General features: G+C 33.7%; 1 protein-coding gene across 6 annotated transcripts in view; it reads right to left on the minus strand.

Annotated features, from left to right (window-relative positions):
* Positions 1-11,829: 11,829 nt before the first annotated feature.
* LOC128866060 (uncharacterized) overlaps positions 11,830-26,305 on the minus strand; it is a 108,414-nt gene continuing 93,938 nt past the window's right edge. For 3 of the 6 annotated variants that reach the window (XM_054106549.1, XM_054106548.1, XM_054106547.1), the window contains 5 exons: positions 18,669-18,813; positions 18,316-18,539; positions 17,996-18,224; positions 17,617-17,781; positions 11,830-12,985 (listed from right to left, as the gene is read on the minus strand). In XM_054106549.1, the coding sequence (XP_053962524.1) occupies positions 12,844-12,985; positions 17,617-17,781; positions 17,996-18,224; positions 18,316-18,539; positions 18,669-18,754 (846 nt within the window). In that variant the 5' untranslated portion in view covers positions 18,755-18,813 and the 3' untranslated portion in view covers positions 11,830-12,843. The remainder of the gene's footprint in view (positions 12,986-17,616; positions 17,782-17,995; positions 18,225-18,315; positions 18,540-18,668; positions 18,814-26,305) is intronic. The other 3 variants (XM_054106546.1, XM_054106551.1, XM_054106550.1) reach the window with 1 other exon arrangement.

The following is a 26,305-nucleotide window of genomic DNA, read 5'->3' on the forward strand; positions in this document are numbered from 1 at the left end:
GTCGTTTGAACATTGTACAATGGCCCAGAGGCTCAACCATTACAAGCCGCTCTAAGAAACACAAACAAACACTTATGAACACAGTGTGTGCTTGCATATAGCTATGTATGTGTACAGGTGTATGTTTGCGTACATTTGTACATGTGCACATGTATAGGTATGTAAACAACTGCAGACCCCTTAACGCTCGCTAATAGTTATTGTGTGTTAGCTCTGCCAAGTGATTCTTTTGATGGATATCATCAACTCATCAGCTCATCCACTTTCAATTCTACACTTCGTCACTTTGGCGCTTAATTTATGCGTACAAATTTAATAAAACGAAAAAAAAACAACATTAACATATATTTACATACATAAATATCTGCTGCATATTTAGTTAAAGTGATTATTAATAGTACTTTCTTGATTTGGCTTGTCGATCGTTTATTAGTAGGAAGTACTTATTTGGCGTTGAAATGCTGAGAGTGCAGTGAACTTATGTAATTTATTAGTATAGTTAAGCTAAATTAAGTTATTACTAGTATCATACATACTTAGCTACTTACCGTATAAAGGGCTTAAGCATTGTTTTCGATGCATTATGCAGTAGACAAGGTGACTTGCAAATAGCGAAGGTTGTAGCGAAACATCTATAATTTGCATTCTATTTACGTTTTACTAAAACTGTAATACATATATATGTGTATATACACATATACTATTTATATATTATTTATACGAGGGTTGATATTTATATTTACGGCCTTGGGCACTTCTAGTGTAGCCAGGTGCCATCTGACAATTCTATTGAGAAGTTTGACATATTCTAGCGTAAACGTACTCAGAACGTTTTGATGTGTGAGCCATAGTAGTGTTGTTTACAGTGGCTTTAAAATGCATCGCGATAAAAGAATAGGATTAAATCGTGAATATTTGCGTGCGATTATGCAAATATATCACAATTTGAGACGTGGAACTAAACTTATTTAATTGCGAGTACTCACCATCTTTCAGCACCGTAAGAAACTGGTGCAGTAATCTTTTTCCTGTCCGCTGTTCGCACGCCAACGAATTCCGTGAAAGTCGTCCAAAATCATTTGCTGTGTCAAAAAATATCGAAGCGATTTAGCAAGGTAGTCATGCCACATACCACGTGATTGAGACATCCTTGGATATTAATAACACAGGTGTGCTCACGTTGAGTCGTACAAAATTTAAAACATGTCCTGGAAACACGACTGGGCAAAGTGCTGCGAAAATTGATTCAAACGAATGCAAAAGTGTAGTGATTATCATGGAAAATATTTTGAAAAATAAAGAAACCATTTTCAACCACCAATGTCCGGCTTTCCACGTTTAGGCCAGAGTTGTAAACAGCAACCCTCGTACATACTTATATAGTTTCTAATTGGTGTGCGCGCACTTTCTGAAATTTTTGGCCAAACTTCTGCTCTATAGATTAAATAAATTATATTTTTTGGTGATTGGTGAACATGCCGATGCTTTCCTACAAATGAAGAAAACTACATTTTTATGCCATGTCCAACCAGCAGATAAGTTTCATTACAAAATTGTAATTAGAGATTTGCCCTTACATGCGTAGAGGTGACCGCGCTCGCTTGCTCTATCATTTGATTTTTCATATCCCAAGTGGGCATCGAACCCACTCAGTGACAGTCACAGAGAAATCCACTAGGCTATACGACCGCAAGTGTTAGTATGCAGAGGTATTAATAGAATTTTTGTACTTTCATTTTATTGAATTTTCATGAACTCATTTAAAAAGACAAAACCCGCATTTGATACAAAAGTGCTGTAATAACTAGAAGTGGCAGCAGTATATTTATGCAGTATACGAGTATATATGCATATATGTATGTATGTATGTGTGTGCGAATGGATGCATGCGTGCATAATGTAAAAAGTCTTGGAATGCAGTAACCTCATGACGAATGTAAATAATATATGGTAATAGGCTGCAGGGAAAATATGCACTAGTGAAATAAAATTGTGGTCGAGAACTAAAACAACCAGTCAGAACAAGGGGCCGGTCACGCATTCACGAATCATCAACCACTTGGTGTCTACCAGTAGTTCCGATCTACGCATATTTAACATTTACATATTTTAAGCAGTAATCCATCGCCACCGTGGCATTACAATGAAGATGGCCAAATGCATTCAGGTAAAGAAATATAATGCAGTGGTGGCGATTGTTCCCAGCTATTTACGGTAAGACCACCACTATCGTACGTACCGATTGAAAGGAACTCGGCTGCTCATTTCTTCAATAGAGATATCTCCCGAAAGCGAAAAGATAAAAAATCGCTTTTCTCGCATATTAGACCCTGTATTTCGCAAGTTTTTCTTCTTATTAATATAATTTTTCGAAATTAACACCGGTCAACAACTTTCAAAAAGAAATTCGGAGTTAGAAAAGCTCTCCTTTTATCGTTAGTAGAACCCGTTTTGTGAATACTTCCAAAAACTTAAAATACGTGAATTCTGCAGAAGCTGTTAGGTGTCCTACTAAAAAATATTCCACCGGTATTATAAAATTTATTATATTTTAAGACTTCCGCCAACATATTTCGGTGAAATAATGAAAGTTACGTGAGTTTTTTAAAAAAAATGTTGCCAAAAAATTACGGTAATTTTCTTAATTAGCGACCTAAAAACCCTCTTATATGAAGATTAAGTTATTGAGTTATCGATTAAATTAGTTTTTAAAAATATTTTTGCCAAAAAATTACCGTAATTAGCGACCTAAAAACCCTCCTATATGAGGATTCAGTTATCGATTAAATTAGTTCTTAAAAGTATTTTTGCCAAAAATTACCATAATTTTCGTACTAAGCCGAAATCGAGTTATCGATTATTATTAAAAATATTTTGGCGTAAAATTACCGTAATTAGCGACCTAAAACCCTACTATAAGAGGATTAAGTTATCGAACTATCGTCTAAATTAGCGTTGAAATCTATAAAAGATCTAAAGTTATCGATTTATCGGATAAATTAGTTTTTAAAAGTATTTTTGCCAAAAAATTACCGCAGTATTAAACATATTTTGGCGTTAAATTACCGTAATTAGCGACCTAGAACCCTCCTACCTGAGGATTAAATTATCGAATTATCGATTAAATTAGCGTTGAAATATATAAAACATCTAAAGTTATCGATTTATTGGATAAATTAGTTTTAACAGTTTTTTTTTCAAAAAATTACCGTAATTAGCGACCTAACACCCTCCTGTATGGGGACTAAGTTATCGAGTTATCGATTAAATTTGGGTTTAAATATATTTTGCCAAAAAACCAAAGTAATTTTCGTAATAAAAGAGCTAAAGTCATAGAGTTATCGATTAAATTAGTTTTCAAAAATATTTTTGTCAAAAAATTACCATAATTTGTGTCCTAGAAACTCTCCCATACGAGGATTAAGTTATCGATTAATATATTTGTTTCAAAAAAACTGTCAAAAAACTATCGTAATTTTCGTAACGAGTGCTCGAAAATATTTAAATACTTTTTATTTATTCGTTTTTTTATGCATTTTTAATAAATTTTTTTTAAATTACTAAGTTTTTTTTAACATGATTTTATTTATTACTTTTTTTATTTTTTTTAGAAATTCAGTATCGTATTCAGCGTTGCCAAAATTTCATTAAAACGTTATACGAAATTTCACTAAAAGCGGTTAATTATTTTCAAAAGCTCGTCCGCAATATTGGATGTGCCATTTTGGATTTTGAAAAACTCTCTTCAAATTCGTAATCAGCGCTCTCTAAAACTTCTCTATGAGAAATATCATTAAAATGGACAATAACTTGGCATTTTCACCACTTTCGAGGGACTTCTAAGCCATAGTGCGTCGGGCAAAACTTCCCTAATATGGGAAAGAGACGCGAACATGACGCGTATAATATTCTAGGAACATACTACATAGTTCGAAACTGCTAAGTTCCTGTGCAGCATTGGTTCTCATACAGAGAAAATTATATTACTGGCATGGCCAAAACACACTAATTTATTATAAGCCGATCGAAATTCCAGAGTTTGTTATCCAAGGTATTTGGGCATTCACTTAGTGTCCTTGATAAACTTCGTACCAAAAATATATTTGTTTGTAACTCTTTATAATTGGTTATGAATCCCAACCAACCATCCAAATCGAATTCATTGAGATCGTCAATACCGGCTGCTCTGTGTACGCGTTTCGTTTGATGCTTAAATTAAACTCGTTCGTAATTTAAATGAATTCAATGTCTTGCATTTACATGGAAAAGAAATGAGGTCGACAATCAGTGCAAGGCTTTATGGTAAACTACGTTTATCGTTTTTTTTACCGGCGCGTAAACAAATCTATGATCGCTAAGATCTATATATAGGTAGAAATAAACCATATATAAGTAGATAGGAGACCAACTGAAGGACTAAGATTTCCTTCAGCTAGTGATATATCATTTTTGTTTGGCCAGCAGGCTTAATCGTTCATGCGGGCTATAATGTTTTCGGGAGTTAGAAATAACATAGTTAAAGAGAATTAACAAAGTTGTTAGAGTAACAGAATGTAACTCACGCGTAATCAATCCGGAAACTAATGAAATATTTTTAACTCAAATTATGACATTGGCCGTGAAAGTCTGAAAAAAAAATTCAAACCTATTTAATCTTCGGTGGACACACCTATTTTTCTTTTACGTAAACGACACACTAAGGTAAATTTCACCCCAATTCATATACTTTTTTCACAAACAGAGTTAAGGTTTGTATATATGTATATCTTTTTGTTATAAGTATTCAGATAAAATAAATTTAAAATGAATTGGTAAATTTAATTTATTCAAAGATGCCACAGAGGAGGAGCTCGTCCAAATACCCAAAAAGGGTGTACGCGCCAAGTATACAAGTAAAAGTGTTTTGTAGTAGTATAAACTATGGTAGGTAGGTAGGTAAAATGGCAAAGGGACCCTATGTCTGAGAGGGGGACAGCTGAAACCGGTTCTGTCGACCCCATCCTAGCAAGCTCGTCGGCAATTATATTTCCCTATATATTCCTGTGCCCAGGAACCCAGATAAGGGAGATGTTTCCTGCTCGATCGAGATGTTTGAGTTCCTCCTTACAGGATTTCACCAGAAGAGAGCTGCAATACGGCGACGACAGGGCCTTGATCGCAGCTTGGCTATCGGAAAAAATATTAATGTCTCCCACCAAACAGTGATCCCGAAGCATTTTGCATGCCTGCAGGATCGCGAAGACCTCTGCTTGAAAAACACTGCTCGTTTCCGGCAGTTTAAAGGGGACCGAAATTCTGGCAGGTTTAGTGAAAACCCCCGCTGCCACTCTAGATTCCATCTTGGATCCGTCAGTGAAAACAGAGGTAACTATATCCGTGCCGACTCTCCCCTCCTTCCAGTCTTGCCTGCTTGGAAAGATAGCCCTAGTACAACCCTCAAATCCCAGTTTGCGAATGGAGAGATCAGTGCGAAGAACAGAGAAGGAAGGGGAGATCTGCTTCAAGATGCTACTATGTCCTACAGGAACTATATTTTTGTACAAAAATTTATTAAAAAAAAAAATGGTCAAAACTTATCAAAATGTGGTGTACAGTTTCCTTTGACACTGATAGCATGTACGTATATACATACATATATTAAGCTTAGTTTTGTCAAGGTTTTTTAATTCCATTTCTGTAAAGAGTGATTTTCTTTTAGAGCACTAATGGTAATGTGGTTTGTTTAAAAGAACGTGAACTGGAAACATTTTTATCTCATTTTGATGATGAAATAATTGATTTTGATGAGAATGGTTGTGTCAATATAAAGTGTACACTTTCTTTTGACGTTGATCGTACATGCAAAAAAAAGTACAAGAACTCTTACACTGATGTAAATTCCACCCAATCGCTGTTTTAGATCTGCATAAATTCGGTGCACATCAACTACTCAGGACTTACTGCATGAATTCAAATAATTAAACCGGTGTTGCTAAAATACAGCTAACGGTGTATTTCCAGATGTTAGAAATAAATAAACCATAATCCAGCAAACATTTTGTGGCGCCACTTACACCCCAGTGTATCTTCCGAAGGCCAATCGCACGGAGTGAATATGACAACTATGGAAATCGCAACGACTTCCCCAAAATAAAACTCCCCACGGCATATTTAGTATAGTAGTACAACAAACTCTATATTTTATTTCTAATTAAAAAGCTGTATTTGTGGCGTTAATGTAACGGCTGATAACAACCATTTGTTTCATCAACGCTGACCAGAAAGGGGGAATTCTGGACAGCTCTCGTGCTGACGCTCTGAAGTTAGAGTCCTACAGTTGATGACGGGAGAGTATCTAAAGTGGCTATACGAAACGCAAATTTACACCTTTTCGATTTTTGCTTTGGGGCTTCACAAATTTTCTTTTTTTTTCCTAGATCACATCATTATTGAATCAAAAATAAATAAAACGATATACAAATCGGTCATGGCGTTTTAGAAATTTTCATAGTCTAATAGTGCAGATACTATTGATGCAAATTTCCATTTTCCTCCTTTTTTATAGAATGCAAAGTTCTCATCTTCCAGATATATGTATTTACTCTATACACTATTTAATATATTTCCTATGATTTCTTCTCATATACCCCCCAATTTTTATAAAAATATAGTTCATACTACTCGTACAACAAAAACCATTTAAGCCAAAGCTTCAAACAAACTTTTTCGAAATTACATCTCAACTTTCCAACCAGAATTTTTAGCATTTTTTGAGTATGACGCACTATAGCCCAATGAACTCCAAATTTTTAAAGTGACTACAAAATACCTCTGATTTTTGGGAATTTTTTTCGCTGCGGTTTCACGCTTTTTATTCTATACAAAGTACATGCTCGAATTTTTTATATGAAAAAAAGGAGCCTAACACCGTCAACAAAAAGAAAAAACCCAAAAATCAGCGGTACTTTTACTTAAGCAATCTCGTAATGAGCATCCCAGTTATTTCTTCACAACTCTCATTCTTGTCAACTTTCAACGAAATAGTTCAGTGCTGCAAAATGCAAATGCAGCAAGCGACTAATCATTTTGTTCGTTGGCAAATTTAATAATAATAATATTAATTTTCAAAATTTAACAATTAAATAAAATTTTTGAATGAAAAATTAGTATTTTCAAGCCTCAACCATTACAGCCCAATCTAGGAAATTTTCAGGTGTGCTACGCTATCACTTTTGCATGCGCTATCGGCATGCCGCGACCCTCCGGACGAGTTCAGTGGTATATTCCAAATAATTAATACCTATCCGCTATATGTACATCCGAAATAAAATATTAAAACATAGTGGTTTGATTATTAAACGTCATTTTGCATAATTTGGCTCTATGGCCACAGAGAAAAGCAAAGCTACAAGAAGCCAATAGATATGTACACATTTTGTCATAATGCTGGCACGAGACTGTTCACTGTACACTATTGATAGCTTTTTGACGGGAAATCTGACAGAGATGGCGCCGCTAGCGTAGCCTATGCACAAACCAAGCACAGTAGTCTATAGATACATTGTGTGCTGGTTTTCTATGGCCGAAATTTGATAGCACACGTTTCGGTATCGAAATAAGGGAAAGGCGTACATTTAAATTTTATTTATGTTCCCTTTCTAACTTTTTTGGGCAAAAAGTTATTTCTGTCAATAAGAACATTTTGTACCGGAAGTTTTTCATTTTAATACTTCTAATAGAGATATTACAGTTTAATGCCATCTCAATTATCTCATCCCATCAGATTTTTCTTGGATTACATTCTTAGTGGGTTATATACACTTGTAAGGCTGAAAAATCACGTTTTTTTGAGAATTTTTTACAAAGAACGATTTTTTTAAACAAATACAATTTTTAATGATTCAAATAGTGTCGACTTTAAAGTTAATTATAGCTCGAAAAGTTAATGAAAATATTGAAGTGCACGGCTCCTGCAGATGATCTCCCAAGCGTCCAGTTTGGATTATCTGAAATCAAAAAACCAATTAGATTATTAATCGTTAAAATTTTTAGACGATCGGTTCAGCCGTTTTTGAGAAATCGTGTCCACCGACTTCGAAAACACGGTTTTGAGAAAAACGCGTTTAAAGTTTGAAAAGCACTTTACATAGGGTAAAAATTCTCTGAAACGCCTTTTCAAATTTGCGTGTAACTTCGAAAATATTCACCGGAACGATAATAAATTTTCTGTGTGCATTAAGAAAATAAAATAAAAACAAAATCGATTTTTTGAAAATTCTAACTGTATATAACCTCATAATAAACACGTACTTCAACACATCATTGTAAAAGGGGGCATACATACATTTAAATGTATAAGGAGGCGCAAAATTAATCATCCAATTTTGAAACGAGAATTTTAATTTTGACCTTTACACGCTCCATTGCTTGTCTTTTTGTATACATCAGCTAGTTCTCAAATGTCGAATGTTAATCATCATCCGACACCATTTACAAAAATTATAAATCTTCAGATAGAGTGATTAATTTTGTGCCACCTTGATACAAAACTTTTGAGTGTCGACCTGCTCCAACTACTGAATTAGCTTCCGGCAAAGTGTTTAAGGGAAACCGAAATTAGGAATCGAAAAACTCAGCGCGCAATGCCCTCCAAATCTTAAAAGTGCCACAACCAAGGCGAATCAATGCTAGATGTTGTTACCAGAGCAGTGTCAAGGTGAGACCTCCTCTTTTGTTGCAGTTTTGTTTGTTTGCTAACATTCTGATTGAAATCTTTGCATTCAAACCACCAAATTGCAAAGATAATACACAAGTAAACATTGTTGATGCTGTAATAACTTCACTTTACATAGATTCGCCGTGGTCACAAATCCGTAGAACATTTTATATAATTTGAGAAAATTCAATTAAACGCTTACTTTATTGTTTTTCATAGCAGTCAGTTTTCATTTGTGGCCTGTTCAAATGGTGTTCACAGTTTTTCTCTGAATTGAGATAAATTGAGCTTCATAAGAATGCCAGAACATGCCAATTGCGATAAAAATCTCACATACATATGACCGAGTAATAAATAATAGAAGTAGCTCGAAGTTTATATCGGAGTAAAAGCCTTGCACCGTTATTAAAAAAAAAAGAAAAAATTGTGAAAAATCAATGGGCAAAAAATTAGTATGATTATCAATAATTTCTATTTTCCGACTTTTTGCACTTTATGTAATTTTTCAGTGGGTGTGGAAAAAATTGCCAAAAATTAATGTTTAAAAATCGCTATGATTATTAATAATTTTTTTACTGACTTTTTGCACTTTATTTAATTTTTTCGATAGGTGTCAGGTTTTTTTTTTTCTTACAAACCAACGAATTTTTTTGAATGGAAGAAAAAGCACCATTAACAAAAAAACAAAACAAAAATTGCCAAAAATCAATAGTCAAAAAATCATGGTTATTAATAATTTTTTTAATGTCTTTTCGCATTTTATTTCATATAAAAATGAGTTTCTTGCGGAAGAGAATGCGCAAAACCATTTGCAAAAAGAAAAAATTAGAAGAACCAACGCCAGTTTTTATAAATGGCATTTGTTATATGTGCCCATAATTATGAAAGTGGGCTAAGTCATATGTTTTTGTTTGGAGAAATTTAATGAACTTCACTTGAATAAATTAAAAAATATTTCTACATTTTGCGACCCTTTAATTTAAAATTTAATTAACCTTGATTAACCAAAATTTATTATGATTATGAAATTTTGTGTGATTTTCGTACGAAAATTTGTATTTAAAGCACCAATTAAACCATTTTCTACAATAAATTAACTGAATATCCTATAAATGACTTAAAGCCCTAAAGAACTATGAGTTTTATTTGAAATAATAACTTTAATGACGTAATTCGTGAACATTTATTAATTATTTTAAAAAAGTAATCCACATCTCCAAAGATTCTTAAAATGTTCCTGAAAAACTGGAGGGATGTAGGTAGTAAGCATCGAACTAATATAGTTACGTTTTTCTTCCATTACTTGTCTAGTGGTGGTGTATAATGAAAGTAGCTTAGCATTTCCCTGTTTTTCTTTTAGGTGAAAGATCCGAAACGTGGCATTTAGAATTATGTAAAGAAGTTTTGTGGCGCATTTTATAAGGTTCATTTTTCAAGAATCTCATCCATTGTACTTGCAGCTAAGAGACAGATTCGCACTCGGTATTTTTACTCTTCTTGTCGTTAACTCTTCTAGTGATTTCATTGAAATAAAATGCGGCTGCGACACACGTTTTATCGAAAATATATTTCTTTTCTGCACTTTTCTATCAACTCCTTATAATGCTCAAGATAGTATTAATAATTTGCTTTTTTTATTTTAATTTTTATCACCGCAAAATCACAGTCATTCGGTAGAAAGGAATGACCCGATACCAGAAATTTGTGGTATCTTATTTTGATATTATTATTTGATGGCTGAGCAGTTTTCCCCCATGTCAATGCTACTTTAATAATCACTGTAAGCTATTGCGTATTTTTGAGTAGTTACTGTATATACTCCACATGCACTAAAATGCATGATGCTACTTCCTGTGCACCTCCTGAAGCTGTCGTTTGATCCCGTGCACACATCTTGACATTGTCATCACGGAAATTATGGAAGCCCAAGTTGCTGACGTAAATATTTCACTTTTAATATGCAAACTAAAGTTACGTCCCCATATGCATTAATTAGCAATAAATCCACAAAATTAATCTACCCGTTCACATATGGCAGATTGAAAACTTACAATAAGCTGCCACGACTGTTTCGAAAGATTTTTCTTCATAGAAATTGCTTTGGTGGAATATTTTGGAGTTTTTGGTTTGTTTAATTATTATTAATGATATGCAGAGAAGTCAAGGAGAAAGAATAGCTAATTTAATTCGTAAACGACGTTTATTGAGATTTTAAAAAATTGTGGCAGCAATACGAATGCGAAATTCGATATAACATTTTATAATAAGTAGTAAGAGTACAAAGTATCTATGGACACACGCTTTTTCTGTAATATGAATGCATATTGTTAACTAAAATTTAACAAAAATTTTATTAGAATTATGTTCACAAACCTGTTTTCGTTGCCGGGGACAATTTCATTTAGGTTTCTCTTTGAGGTTTCTCTTTACATTCGTAAAAATAATTATCGATAGCACAGCGTTGTATTTAGAAAAGTGTGGTAATAATCTAGGAATATTTTATAATCTCAGATTTCGGAATAGAAATTTTGTATGGGTAATCTCGCTTTTTAATTACGGATTGGGAGTTAAGCACGAAAAAGTATATTAGATAATCTGTAAATGTATTATAACGAAGCAGAAAGTTCAGGTGATTTTTGAAAATGAATTAGAATTCATAAATTTCCTGCAATTTTCTATTGCATTTTTCTGTTTCTCTGCAAGAGAGTTCCTGGTTCGTTCAGCATTTTGTAAATGCACATCATGACTTCGTCTAAGATGTAATTTTTCTTCTCTTAACATGATTTTTTGGATAACTTATAATATAAAGTAAATGGCCAAATTGATGCTATAAAGAAAAGTGAAGAACAGAAAATAAGAACGTTCAGAATAATATCTGTATTAAAACACGACTTATTACGAAGTTTGACCGTAATATTATTTATAGATTTATATGTCAAAAATTTGCCATCTTTGACCCTATTTAAAAAAATTGAGACATGCTTTATTATACAAAAATGGTCCACGTCTACGCAGCAAATACTTTCAGTAGTCATAAACCCGCTTTTCTGTTCCAATCTCAATTTGTTGTTGTGCTATAATAAGCCTATGAACACATTCCGCAAAAATTGATAAACCATATTTTACATTTAAATTACAAAAGGGACTTTTATTTTTATTGGTATTCAATTGAAATATTTTCATGTATTTATATATTGCTTAGATTAATGTATAAGTATGTATGTATGTATGTTTTAGCAGTTTTAGCAGCACACAGCAGGATGCATGCATGCTATTATGCTTTTATTATAATAAATGTATCTGAATATAGTCATATAAAAACAAAAACAAAAAAAGAAACACTTCAACTACTTTTATGACTTAAAATTTAATGATTTTTGGAATTTTCATAAAACACAATTTTTAATTTAATTTAACTTTTACATATGTATGCATATAGTATTTTCTGTTTTCTTGCTCCGAGGGAGCTTTGCCAATATTTTTGCTTTGTTTTATTTATAATAATCGTTGTGGACGACATGTCGTATGAGTACTGCAAATACTGGGCTACTTAGCGATACGATGCTTTTCGTTTTAATTACATATGTATGTACGTGTGTATTTATTTATGATAAATATTTGATTCTCAATTTGAATTTTGACTACTAATTTTTGATTATTTTTTATGAAATTGTTGATTATTTCAAATTTTGATTTTCATTTTTTTTTTTAATTGCAATAATTTGTGCTTCATTGTGGTATATTTTGGTATTTGTTTTTTTATTCTTATTTTATGCATTTATCCGCGCCTGCATTGCATTTTTCGCATTTGGCCTTTGGGTGGGTTTTCACTGATTACTGTTTGTTTGTCTATAGAAAAAAAATAATCATTGACGATTTGGCAGGTTTTTGCTGTAAAAATTAAATTTTAGAATATATTTAGATAAGGAGTGGAATTTTTTCGAAATTCATTAAATATTTCGGTTTTTTGCTCTAAGTAGTTCACTTATGCATAAACATTAGAAAATAAATTTGATTTCCATTGCTTTTGCTCAACAGAAATCTTATCCATTTATTTTTTTATTAAATTTTTTTTTTCAAGTTTAGTCGCATTAACAGCTTTCCAAAGAAAAAAACAAAATGATTTCTAATTAAATTTATAAATGTATTCAGCAACGTTCGGTGACGTAGACTTTGGCAGTGGCTGGTGCATTCGATCGTCGCACAGCGACCGAGACAATGATACCAATGGCAACCAAGACGATACCCAGTGAGTTCATAATGTAGTGCTCGATTTCGGAGTTGCGTGAGCTGTGAAGAACAAGAATTGGGAAAGAAAGAAAGAAATTTGTATATGCGCTATAAATATTTAGTAGTTTTGAATTTTCAAGAACCAAAAAATCTTGTTATTTAACTTCATATTTAATTTTTTTTTTTCATAATCTTGTAGGCAAGAAATACTTTTTTATTTATTTCACAAATTTCCTCAAATATGTGTGCAAAACGTGTAGTTTACAGAAATCAAACATATAAGTTAGAAAAAAATATTGTGATTTGAGTCATCGTTGATCGTTTATTACTTAAAACTATTTATAATAAAGCATCATAAAATTAATTAACATTAAGTTTTGAAAAGGCTGACATTTAAGAAAAAGAAAGAATATCGATTGAGGAGAATAAAAAATTAAGAAAAATCTTTTCTTTTCTATTTTTTTGAAAAATATGATAATAGAAATTAAAATGTTTTATAGGTACGCAATTTTGTTAAATTTTTAGAAGTAGGAAATCTAACAAATGTAAGATTTGGAGCCATGAAAATTTAAAGATAATAAAAATATATTGCTAGAAACTTAAAAAAAAGTTAAAAAATTTCAAAATTTTAACAAGAGTGACAAATATTCAATTACTAATGGACTATGAATAAGTTCGTGCGGTTTTTTTTCGAAATTTGAAACTTTATTGACGTAAAATGGTTACAAATTTAATATTCAAAATATTGTCCATCGCTTACTACTACTTTTTCCCATCTTTCTGGCAATTCACGGATTCCCTTTGTGAAAAATTCGGTCGGTTTTGCCGCAATCCACGAATCGATCCATTTTTTGACTTCATCGTAATTACGGAAGTGCTGGTCAGCCAGGCCATGTTGCATCGATCGGAAGAGATAGTAATCGGATGGCGCAAGGTCTGGACTATACGGCGGGTGGGGTAGGACATCCCATTTGAGCGTTTCTAAGTATGTTTTGACCACTTGTGCAACATGTGGCCGAGCATTGTCATGTTGCAAAATAACTTTGTCGTGTCTATCGGCGTATTGCGGCCGTTTTTCTCGCAGTGCTCGGCTCAAACGCATCAATTGTCGTCGGTAGACATCCCCCGTAATCGTTTCATTCGGTTTCAGTAGCTCATAATACACAACACCCAGCTGGTCCCACCAGATACACAGCATAACCTTCAGGCCATGAATATTCTGCGCCGACGTCGATGTTGAAGCATGGCCAGGGTATCCATACGTTGCCCGACGTTTTGGATTGTCGTAATGGACCCACTTTTCATCGCCAGTCACAATTCGATGCAAAAAACCCTTTCTTTTGTGCCGTTGAAGCAGTTGTTCGCATGCCATAAAACGGCGTTCAACGTCTCTTGGCTTCAATTCATACGGCACCCAATGGCCTACCTTTCGGATCATTCCCATGGCTTTTAAACGTTTGGAAATGGTTGATTGATCAACTCCCAAAGTTTTTGCAACCTCTTCTTGCGTTTGAGCCGGATCTTGATCGAGCAATTCCTCCAATTCGGTATCCATGAACTTTGGCGGCGCACCCTCGCGTTCTTCGTCTTCCAAGCCAAAATCACCACTTTTAAAGCGTGCAAACCACTTCTGGCACGTTCGCTCAGATAGAGCATGCTCACCATAAACTTCCACCAAGATACGATGACTTTCGGCTGCTTTTTTCTTCATATTAAAATAATGAAGAAGAATTCCCCGCAAAAACACATTATTTGGCACGAAATTCGAATTTTTCAAGTGTGGTAAAAATATTGTTGTTTACGCTTCAAATAAAAAACTTATACTGACGTTTGTGCCTTACGACAGTAGCTCTCCAATGAATGTTTGGAAATGTGGATCGATGGAATAATAATCAAGTTACGCCATCTGTTGTAAAACCGAAACGAACTTATTCATAGTCCTATTAAATATTACGCGGTGCCCCGCTGCCGCAGAAAAACTAATTGGCCTAAATGGCCTAGTGAAGAACATGGATTTTCCAAATTCGATCCAAACTCAAATTTTTTTTAATCCAAGATATGTGACCTGGTCTATGAAAAGGTACCTTACGTGTCAAAAAATCTTTTTTCACTTTTTTGTTGATTCGAATAGTGTGTGAAAGGCTCTTTAAAATGGTGAAAACCAGAAAGTCATAATTTGTTTAAAAGTTTGTTAAAAGTAAAAAAAAAAGAAAAGTACAAATACGAAAAAGACTGATTTTTTTGTCATGATACAAATTAGAATAACGAAGACAATAATTTGTGCAAATTAAAAACTGAACCATTCCTGGACAGGCTGAGGTGTAATGAATATGATACTGAAGTCTGTTTTCAAAAAATTTTTGTCACCGGGTCTTATAAGTTTTTTTTGGCATGGATGTCGGTACAAAAGCTAACTTATTTTTTAAAACGATTTCTGCGATTTGCATTAACTTTTTCTTATTTATTTACATATAAAAAAATGTTTTTCACTGCTTCTGTAACTTTATTGATACTGTGATCTATGCTGAATAAAATAACCCAAACCGGATTGAAAAATATTTATATTTAAAAAAGTTACAAGGGTTTTTAGAAGTTTAAACTTTAACTGCTGTTTTCTCGAAAACTTGTTTTCGCACGTAAGGTACCTTTTCGTAGACCAGGTCACATATATTTTTTTTATTATGGATAGGAGCAATAAAAAAATTTCAAATGCGAAAGTAAAATTTAATTTAATATTTTGAAAAGTGTAAGATCCAAGGAAATTCAATTTGCAGTAACGCAGTGGAAGTGACTTTTTAATTTCCTCTTTTATTGAAACTTTTTAATTTATGTTAATCTCTGGTTAAACATGGCCTTTTTGAAGAATATTTTCCCCTTCTGTGTGCTCTTTTGACGAACTCGCAAGTTCAAACTGGGGATTAAAATTGTTCCACCAAAGAAGTGTACACTAAGTTTTAGCCTTTTAGAAAGGAAAAGTTTAAAGCTATTTGTGCATATTTCTAGTAAAATAAATGAGTTTTTAACAACAGAGGTTCAACTAAAACCCTAGTAAACATTGTCATAAGATAGAGATCAGCTTGAGATTTGACTATAACGTAAGAACTTTAATGTTTGGAATTAGTTCAAGGTCCGGATGTGTAACAAAACATATTTATGCGATGAAGGGAGAGGGATGGAGGAGGAAGTATTAAATAACTATTCGTAATTTAATTTAATACTTCCTCCTCCACCCCCCCTCCTTTCATCGCATAAATATGTTTTGTTACACATCAGGACCTTAATAATGTAACATTGCATGAAGTTTAAACATTTGTTGAACGCAAAAAAATTTTTTCTTATATTTCGATGGCGAAATAGATATAAATTTAGCTACAAAGAAAATACAGAAACAAAGTTGCAATTTTCCGAATTTCGAACAAAAAGCTCGAAACTAAAGAAAATTAACTAAAAAGTGGACAGCTTCCATTAACTATAAGATATTTTGGGAAACTACGCATGCTAGATATCAATTGATTGCAAAAAAAAAAATCAAAGACAAATAAAAAAAAATGAAAATAAAATTAAATTGATTTATTATTTAAAAAGAAAATTTTTTTTAATGTTTTTTTAAAGGAAATAATTTCTTGATAAGAAAATAACAATTTCTTTATTTCCTTAAAAAATTGAAATAAAATTAAATAGTATATACAAAGAAAATATAGAAACAAAGTTATATTTTTCGAAATTACAAAAAAAATTCGAAAATAAAGTAAATTTTTTAAAAAGTAGGCAGCATCCTGAACATTTTGTAATGACTACACCTTAAGTGTACTGCTACAACAACAACAACTACACATTTTGAAAATCTAAGCTATTAGACAATAATTGATTGCAAAAAAAAAATGATATCGGCAACTGTTTTTAACTGAATGAGAACTATCGATAACGATAACTATGGGTGAGAATAGAAAACTGTGCTGACATTTCTCTTCAGTAAGGGTCAACAAGTCATCATGAATCGTTTAACGTCGGACAATGCTTCCATATTGAGGAAATTCGCTTTGAAAATACTAATCTGTCTGCGAAGTTCATAGAACGAAGAGTTGAAGAAGATTGCCGATTTGTCATCGTTCTCAACTTGTTGGCCGCTGTCCTTGAACTGCGCGTAAAACTTTACGTAAGGGTCTTGGATTACGTGAGAAAAAAAATGCAGCTCGTGCAAAAATTGAAGCCAAATGATCATCGTTTGTGTCGAACTTTTGCTCATTGGGCTCATTAAGATTTATTATTAAAATTTATTGGAAAAAGTGGTCAAAACTTGGACTGATCGATAGGGCCATGTAACCTGTAGCTGCGGATATCATATTGAAAAAAATAAATGGCATGAAATTATCTATCAGATTTTAATAAAAAAATAATACTCGTAATTGCAACAATATTTCTGTTTTGTAGCATCATTTTAAGTTCTCAAATTTTGTTCTAAAAAAAAAATTAATTAAGTTATTGTATATAAACTTGTTCTTCAAAAATAAAATGTTTTTTCAAAAAAAAAAAAAAAATTAAGGGTCTTTATTCTTCAGAAATCAAATATTTTTCTAATTTTTTTCTATTTAAAAGCAATTCAAATGAAGAATTTAGTCATAACTTTTTGTCTTCACGCCTTGAAAACTCGTATTTACTTATACTCGTATATTTCTCAAAAAACTGTTTACCTTAAAACAGCATCACCCGCATTCTGACGCTCGTATTCCACCAGGCCAGTGATGCAAGTGGCGATTGCCAACATAAAATTCGCTAGACCGAAACTGGCGTGCACCGGAACCATAATGCTGCGACACTTATAGGTGCGATTCTCACAGCATAGCAATACCAAGAAACTGCAAGAAAAAACAGATACCAGAGATAAAACAAATTGAAGCAATAATCAACTGCGCAAAGAAAAATAGGAAAAAATCCCCACAGCAAATTAGGCAGATGTTGAAAAATTTTATGCGAGCATTGCTGCAACTGCCAGTGGAGTAAAAATATAGATGCATGTGTCTATGTATATGTACTTGCAGTTATATTAGTTGCGCATGTATGTGTTCATACCTGAAGAATCCAACAACGAATTGCAGCACGAACATTCCCATGGTGACAAAACCCAACCACGAATGCAAACTGTAGAAATTCACTTTAGGCGGCTCCGACAAATTGTGCGAATCGAAGACGGACAGAAATCCCAAAGCCACACACGGTATGGCGCAGGCGTGAAAGAACATATGAATCAGCTTAACATAAATGTGTTTCAAACAGCGGCATAGACGATAGAGCAAAATTGCTGCAAGCACAAACAAATGAATAGTGAATTATTAATATAAAATTCATAATTACAAAGAAAAAAGTAACGCATTGTCTTGGTTTTTACTTACAAAATCCCGATAGCGTTATGAAGCCCGCCATCATTAGGGTGGGATGCAAATTGAATTGCAACGTTGGATTGTCCGACCATGCAAAGCCGCCGCGATAGAAGAGTATCCAGAAGAGAGTGAGCACTAATACGCCCACCAACAAAATGGTCGAGAGTATGACAATGAGCAAGTACTCGAACCACGAGCCACAGTTCCAGGCATTCTCCGAATCCTCCTCATAGCGTCTGAAAAGGGTAAACCGATGTTTATTATGTACAAAAATGCATTAAAAAACAAATTAGTGTAGTTTCTAGTTTTGAAATTTTCACGTATTTTTTTATAGCTACAATGAACGTCTGTCATTGCGATACAACCGTCTGTACTTAGCATCCGCCTCGGGTCGCCGCTTTATTTGGCGATTCAATTCTTTCATAAACTCCTCGTTTACCGTCATCGTCATCGAATTCTGTTCTGTAACTTTTCTCCGCTTCAATCTCTTACAAAAATTATTTTAAATGTCTGTAAAGCGAGAAAATGTCAATAATTTTGAAATTTTGGCAACGAAATTGCTTTCGCTGTCTACTGAAGTTACTTTTAATTGTTTACTATACTAATGGCATTAACTGTAAGAAATGTCTAACTCCATATATTATTTTGTGAAAGTTTTTGTTACTAGCTCTGATAATAAGTTGACTTATTTTTATAGATTGTCTGCTATAATATTATTAAAATTAAAATTATACAATAGGGGTATTCATACAAATAAACATTACGTTTTCGTGAAACTGTCTTTTTATTGGCTTACTGAGTAGGTTAGGTTAGCCACGTCGCTTGCCTAAAACAAGACACTCGGTAGCCTTAAGGCCCATTGTGATACCTGCATTTGATTTCCATTTCCTGGCTTACTTAGAAAATAATTTATAAATAATGTGGTGGAAAGCTTGATAATTTTTGTGTCTGCACCAGATAGCTGATATTCATTAATATTGCTTTTTATTTCCAGTCAAAAACCGTACCACATTTGAGTTAATATATTTTGTTTTAATATTCCAAATTTACTCTCATATATTCTTTGTTTAGTGGCAGTGCAAAGGAAAATGTGGGAGTGTGAAGAAAGCCATGAATCAGCTGTTGCTAAATATCAATTGTCGGTTATCAAAAGCAAACGTTAAGAATTAAACAAAAATTCCGCATTTTAACCCGTAAATAGTGACTTCGAGTCGACCAGACTTCTCTGAAGTTTTCTACAGCTATATTTTTTAAGGGGTTACGTGGGTTTCGTCGGGTAAAAAAAGGTCTATTTTCAATATTTTTTTTTTCTATGTAAAAAATTATTTATTTAACTCAAACTTTTTTCTGTCTTATATTACATGTTTAAAGAATAATTTCTGAAATTTTCAAAAAAAAAAAAAAACTTAAAACTCCTCCATTGTGACGTCATTTCCGGTGACCCCTCGAAAAAAAGGTGCGTCCGCGTTGTCAGCATAACTCCTGAAAGGCTCATCAAAAATGAAAAAACAAAAATAAGTGTTTTAGTTAAGACCATAAACTCGTGCTTGAACGAAGGAAAGAAAAAAAGTAAAAATTGGAATTTTGGCAGACATTTTTCCAAAAAAATGAAAATTTCGGTCAAATTTGCCTGCCAGTTTTTTTTTTTAAATAGTTGTAATTGAAAAAAAAAAAACAAAATCCTTCGTTCAAGCCCGAGTAAATTGTATTTCGAACACCTGTGTAAAATTTCCTCAAGATCGGTTGAGTAGTTTTCGAGAACATTTGACAACCGACTTTGAAAACACAGTTCCGAGAAAAACGCCTTTAAAGTTTGAGTAACAATAAAAGTGGCTTGGAGCGCACTCATTCCAAAGGCTGTATCTCCGAATTTATTATTCGGATCGACTTGAAAATTTAAGATCACATTCCTGAGATATTGCTGAAATTAATTAGCAAAAAAAAAAAATAAATCGATTTTTTGAACCAACGAAACCCATGTAACCCTTCAAAAGAGATTTTTGAGATTTTAAGTACCTTCAAATATATACGTTGGATGTATTTTAGCTCAAAACAAACTTGAATTAGCATACGTGCAAGTAATCAATTCCGTTAAAAAGAAAAGAAATCATGGAGTTAGACCGTTATGATTGTCAATAGCAAAATAACTTTATTATTTTTAACACATGAATCCTAACATCTATCGATTGTACATAAATTCTGGAGTTAGTATGACCCCCAGTTTCTATACAAATATTAAATGTCGGCTAGAAACAATAAAAGAAAGTTCTTTGAAAATCTTGATTGTAATGCCAAAGCGACAGCTGGGGTAAACAATATGAGACAGCTGTACCACATAGTATTGGCCGGTGATCTAATCAGCAGTGTAGTAGTAATCAGCCGATCAGAAATATGAATAGTGCTTTACTGACCTACAATGATGACCAGATCCGTAGATGGAAAGAAGACTTTGAAGCTAAGAGTAATGTTAGCAGTGAATCTAGCTTTGAAGTGGGCAGCACAACAACCAGCAACAAAATAACAACATCCTGCCCTAGTCTAGCGAAGATTAAGAATGCAATTAAAAACGCAACAAAGCTGCGGGCGAAGATAGCATGCAGCCAGAACTATTGATCGTCGACCCGATCATCGAGAGGAGATATGAGATATTTCTGTTCACTTAGTTCGATAGCTCATTGCCTCTGCGCTTAAATAGGCCGCAAATCAGACTATGTCGAATTAAAAAATTTATGAGAATTTTTGAAAGAAAAGCATTGAACTCTTAGGACTGAAATCTCAGAGATCTTAAATGAATTTTTACAATGTAAGTGTGAAATAGCCAGAGAAAGTCTCTTTTGACAGACCTTGTGTGATAGTTTGGTAATACAAATCACGATTTAGTTTATTATGAAATAGAACAAACTAAGTCTACTGTGTTTATCAGTCCACGTCAGTAGCTCGAAAATGTGAGATTTCAATCAGTTGATTAAGGCTCTGGCTCTAACCAGGCTTTCTTATGATCGCATTTAGGCATCACTTTCACACTTTTAAGCCACCAATCATTACTAGCCAATGCTGTAGATGGGCTTAAACTGTGGTGGTTTCAAGTTCAGACGGTCGAATAAGGTATGTGGTCCAACTAAAAAGATGCCATTTCATTCAATTATGCCATCACTGAAAGGATATTTTGCATACTATGAACACATTAAGGTGTTGTGTAAAGCATGTTTTTGATTGCCTATTTTGGATTTTTTTACAGAAAGATTGGGGTACAATTTTCCCAAAATCACTTTCCCAAAAAAATTTTTTCCCAAATTTTTTTTTCCCAAAAAATAATTTTCCCAATGCCATTTTTCCCAAACTAAAAATTTCCCAATAAATTTTCCCATAAAATATTTTTCCCAAAATATCGTTCGTCTGTAAAATATCGCATATACATTTGCAATGAATGGGCGAGTACTTTTTTTATTATTTGAAAAGAAATGATTTTTTGCATTCAATTAATTCCGCCATAATTAGAAATTTTGACTTTAGGCAGCAAATTTTGGCTCATGAAATTTTGACACGAAAAGAATGACGTGAAAAAACTTGTTTATATGAGTGAAGTTGGATACATTCGTTACCTTGTCTTTTTATCCGAATTGAAAAATGTATATTGAAAAACTTTTTCGAATCTTTTTCGATTACTTAAGTATATGATTTTTGATTATTATATACACTCATATTGTCGGAATCGTCGAAAAATGTGAAATAGTAGAATAATAAAAATTAATTTCAGTAGTATTTGTTCGGGAAAGCTATCTATTGGAAAAAAGTTATTTTGGGAAAACATGCATTCGGGAAAAAACAATAAAGCGGGAAAAAATATTTTTGGGAAAAAAAAATATTGGGAAAATTATTTTTTGGGAAAAAAAAATTTGGGAAAAAATTTTTTTGGGAAAGTGATTTTGGGAAAAATGACCCCCCACCTTACAGAAAGTTTACCTATATTTGAACGCAAAAAAAGAAAATTAATAACGAACATTCAAAAAATAAGTAAACGAATGAAATATAGTCAAAATTGCTCAAAATGTAGATGTGCTATCATTTTGTCGCCGGGTGTATAAGTAGAGATTATGCCATATAACATTTTATCGATATCGGGTTTTAATAGCAGCCGTTTTAGAAAATTCTGTTTCGAGAAAAACGCCTTTAAATGTTTTTAACCAGTGCGAAATTATTTAACTTGCAGTTTATTGTGACTCCTTTTATGTGATCCGCACAAAAGAAAACTCTATTTATCCTGCCTTTCTTCTAGACGACGAAGCCACGTAAGCCCTCTTGTACTTAATCTAATTTTGTCTGGCTCAACTAGACAGCACATTTTACTAACATTAATTTGTGTCATGTTTTTCAATTTTCTCTACAAATCTAATTTAATTGTTGTTCCGACAATCGTCAGCATTCTTATGCTCGTAAGCTCCTGCTCTCCAATTGGTTGTAAAAAGTAAACTCTTCATTGAATAATTGTTCATTAAAGTCATTCAAATGACTTATAATTACAAGACAATTTCATTTGCAACATTTGCAATACAACTACAACAACTGCCTTTAAATTTCAGTAAATCTCATAGCAGACAAGCCGCAAATCAAATATTTATCAAAATGCCCATCCACTTATTACAATGTCTAGCGCCCATACACAAACACACACACACACACAATCACATTCGTACATATATTTGAGAAATATCTGTATGCAACAGTGGTCTATCAACTAGTGGTCCATCAACTCAAGTTTCACAAGCTTGGGGCTTTTGTGAATTGCATACATCTGCGTCTTTTGTGATTTGTTTGGAAGATAAGTCGAGCAGATATTAGAATTGCTAATTGACAGCTGAAAGAACGTCTTCTGGCATGCATACATAACGGACATATATTCACACATGCATATATACACATTTAGAATACATCTGTTCTCAAATATGTTTATCATTAAAAAGATGCTCCAGCCAGCAGAAATCGCCTAGTCAGTGCTGTGTATGGAGCTATTCATGGCGGCCGAACGCTTAATCTAGCTCAATTGACTGCGTCGAGCCGTACTTACTGAGTGATGGATGTGAGTAGGAGTGTTGATGGTGTATGGAATGCACATTAGTATGAGTGGTTTGGTTTTATGCATATAAGTTAGTATTCTAATAGCAAGTCACCCCACAGGAAATCGGTAGCACATAAATATTTAGACCAGCTTCGGTCATTGAATTGATGGAATATTTTTTAAAGATTTTTTTTGTTTTATTACCAGAATTAGGGTTTTAGTAAATCGGGTAATCTTTCCAAATTATCTTTAATATTACAACGCATCTTTTTCATATCGATAAACTATCCTTATACATTCAAATGTTTGTTGAACTGTTGGTTAGTTGATGTATCCATTAAAATTTGTAATCAGGTTTAAAGTCAAGTAAAGTAGAAGTAGACAGCTTGATGTAAATGAAGAATAGCTGGCTTTACTCGCAAACTTTACCAGTCGTTTATTATTACTGCGCCCAAACTGGTTTTCTAGCAGTATCCTTTTTTACTGACCAATAAACGCTGTTGTCGAACAATGCGCAGAGTTCAGAGCCGACCTTAATTTGATGTTCATAGATTTTGAAAAAGCTTAGGCACACTGTATGTGGGTTGCCCTGCGCCGTTCTCGAAGAAATAATTTCAATAATTAAAATAATTTATTATGGCGCTAGGGTAAGCTATCGGAGCCAATCGTAGTTCGAAGCGGAGTTCGTCAGAGATCTATTCTGTCACCCGTGTTATTCCTCTTAGTAATAGGAGACGCTCGATCTCGAACCGGATAAGGTGCTGATACCCATGCCTATAGCCACTTGTAAATTACTTATAGACAGGGAAACCATCAAAAAGGTAAATACAATCTGGCAAAACCTCACAACATGCGAACTAAGCAGACAGACATGGCCGAACTGGAACAGCGGTCGATCGAAGATCTTGCTAAGATTCAACAGGGAATCTATAAGAAAAATGATAGGTGTATTAACAGGTCATTGTGTAATAGGCAGCCACGCTAGAAGGTTAGGACTACCTTACTTCGATTTCTGTAGAAGCTGTCTAAATACAGAAGAAGAGGAAACAGTCAGACACCTTTTATGTGAGTGTGAAAGCCTAGCTAGGAGAAGGTTGCGCACCCTCGATACAGCATTTCTAACCGATGTAGCGGATATAGCCCATCTAAAACTAACGAAGCTCTGCTCGTTTATTAAAGCAACCGGATGGTTTGAAAGGGAACACGTAGAGTAAGGATAAACTCCAGTGGTATCACAATGGACCTGCCGAAGGTCTAAGTGTGTCTTACGACAACCACCCTACCTACCTACCTAATAGGAAACGTCCCCGAAGCAGCCTTAAGCCCTCTTTACAACTGTGGTCTTAAATGGACGATGTCTAGCACGCTACAATACATCGATTACGCTGACGACATATACCCTTGGCAAATCGCCTAACCGAACTTAAGAAAATGGGTTCCCGGCTTCATAGGGAAGGTAGGTCTGCCGGCCATAAAATTAATTTTGACACGACGAAGGTGATGAGTCTGGCAAATAAGATGTATGGAGATTGTAGATAACCCTATCGAAACAATAGAGAAATTGACTTACCTCGACAGCAAAATTGCCCCGGGCGGTGGCACGGATGTAGACATACGCTCCCAAATCAAAAAAGCCGGAGGAACATTCGGGATATTGTAGTCTGTATAGTGAAACAACAACTTAAATTCCACTTCAAAGGTTAGGCTCTTCAAGTTAAATGTGCTGTCGGTACTGCTATATAGTAGATCTACTTCTATAATCATCGCTTACAAGTTTTTGTCAACCGCTGTCTAATTATATTCCGAATTTTCTGGCCAAAAATAATGCAAAACAAGGAATTGCTCGAAAAAGCAAACATGTAGCCGCTAGACACTTGGATTATAAGATATAAATGGAAGTGGATTGGTGACACTTTACGCGAGGAAAGCTGCAATATAACGTAGAAGGCAATGGAATAGAACCCACTCACAACGAAAGGAAGAAAGCTTGGCAGGTCAAGAGAAATCTGGAAAATAACTGTAGATCGCGAGAAGGCTCAACTCAGGTTCAGCTGGAAGCAGGTGACGGAGTTATCCCGTAATTGAAAGAGATGGCCCGTAGGTGTTATTGGTGCCCTAGGTCCCGCTAGGGATTGAATGAAACAATGATGATGATGGATTTTTACTGTTTTGCAGTGCTTTCAGAAATAGAAGTTTTAAAGAATAGTCTATCGGCTCAGTAGGTAAATCTCACTTTATTTCTTAAATAAAAATCGGGTGTTAGGTAACTTTTCTCAATTGAATTAAAAAGCACTTAAAAGCTAAGAATATCCTATCGGCTCGATTACTAAGGCGCATTTTATGCGTTAAAAGAGTACACTGGCTCTAAACCACTTTCTCAATTCCTATTAAAACTTATCCGCTTTTTAAAATGACCATATGATATGTTTCTTAACTACTAATCTTTAAAAATTTGTCATCTCTGCAAACACATTTTTGTTTTCTCAACTAATTTTTATGTCTATGTCATCACGCACGTGCTAATATTTCTCCATTCGACAGCTCAAACTGCTTCGTTAGTAATCACAAAACAGTTGATTGATAAGTTTGGATTTTTCGTTGCAGAATTTTAATCGTTGTATTGTGATGGAAAAACAGGTGTTTTTGAGTTGCGGCACTGCCACGTAATCACAACTTTTAGGTAACTATTTAACGGAATGTGGAAAAAGCTGGAATCGAATTTATTATTTTGCCAAATGGATTTGCTGGTTGCGTAATGTTTGCATTGCAGAAAAAACGAAAAATTGCTCATTTAGGACTCTAAAAAGAGGTAATTTATGAAGAAAAAGCTCCATTATAGGAAGGTTTATACCTCATAAAAGAGTATTTTATGATTCCTTTGCTTAGCTGGGGTGATTGTTTAAAGGACGTTTATATTTATATTTCCTTCCCATACTCCTTTATTTA

The sequence above is a fragment of the Anastrepha ludens genome, chromosome 6 (assembly GCF_028408465.1).
Source record: "Anastrepha ludens isolate Willacy chromosome 6, idAnaLude1.1, whole genome shotgun sequence".
Taxonomy (NCBI): domain Eukaryota; kingdom Metazoa; phylum Arthropoda; class Insecta; order Diptera; family Tephritidae; genus Anastrepha; species Anastrepha ludens.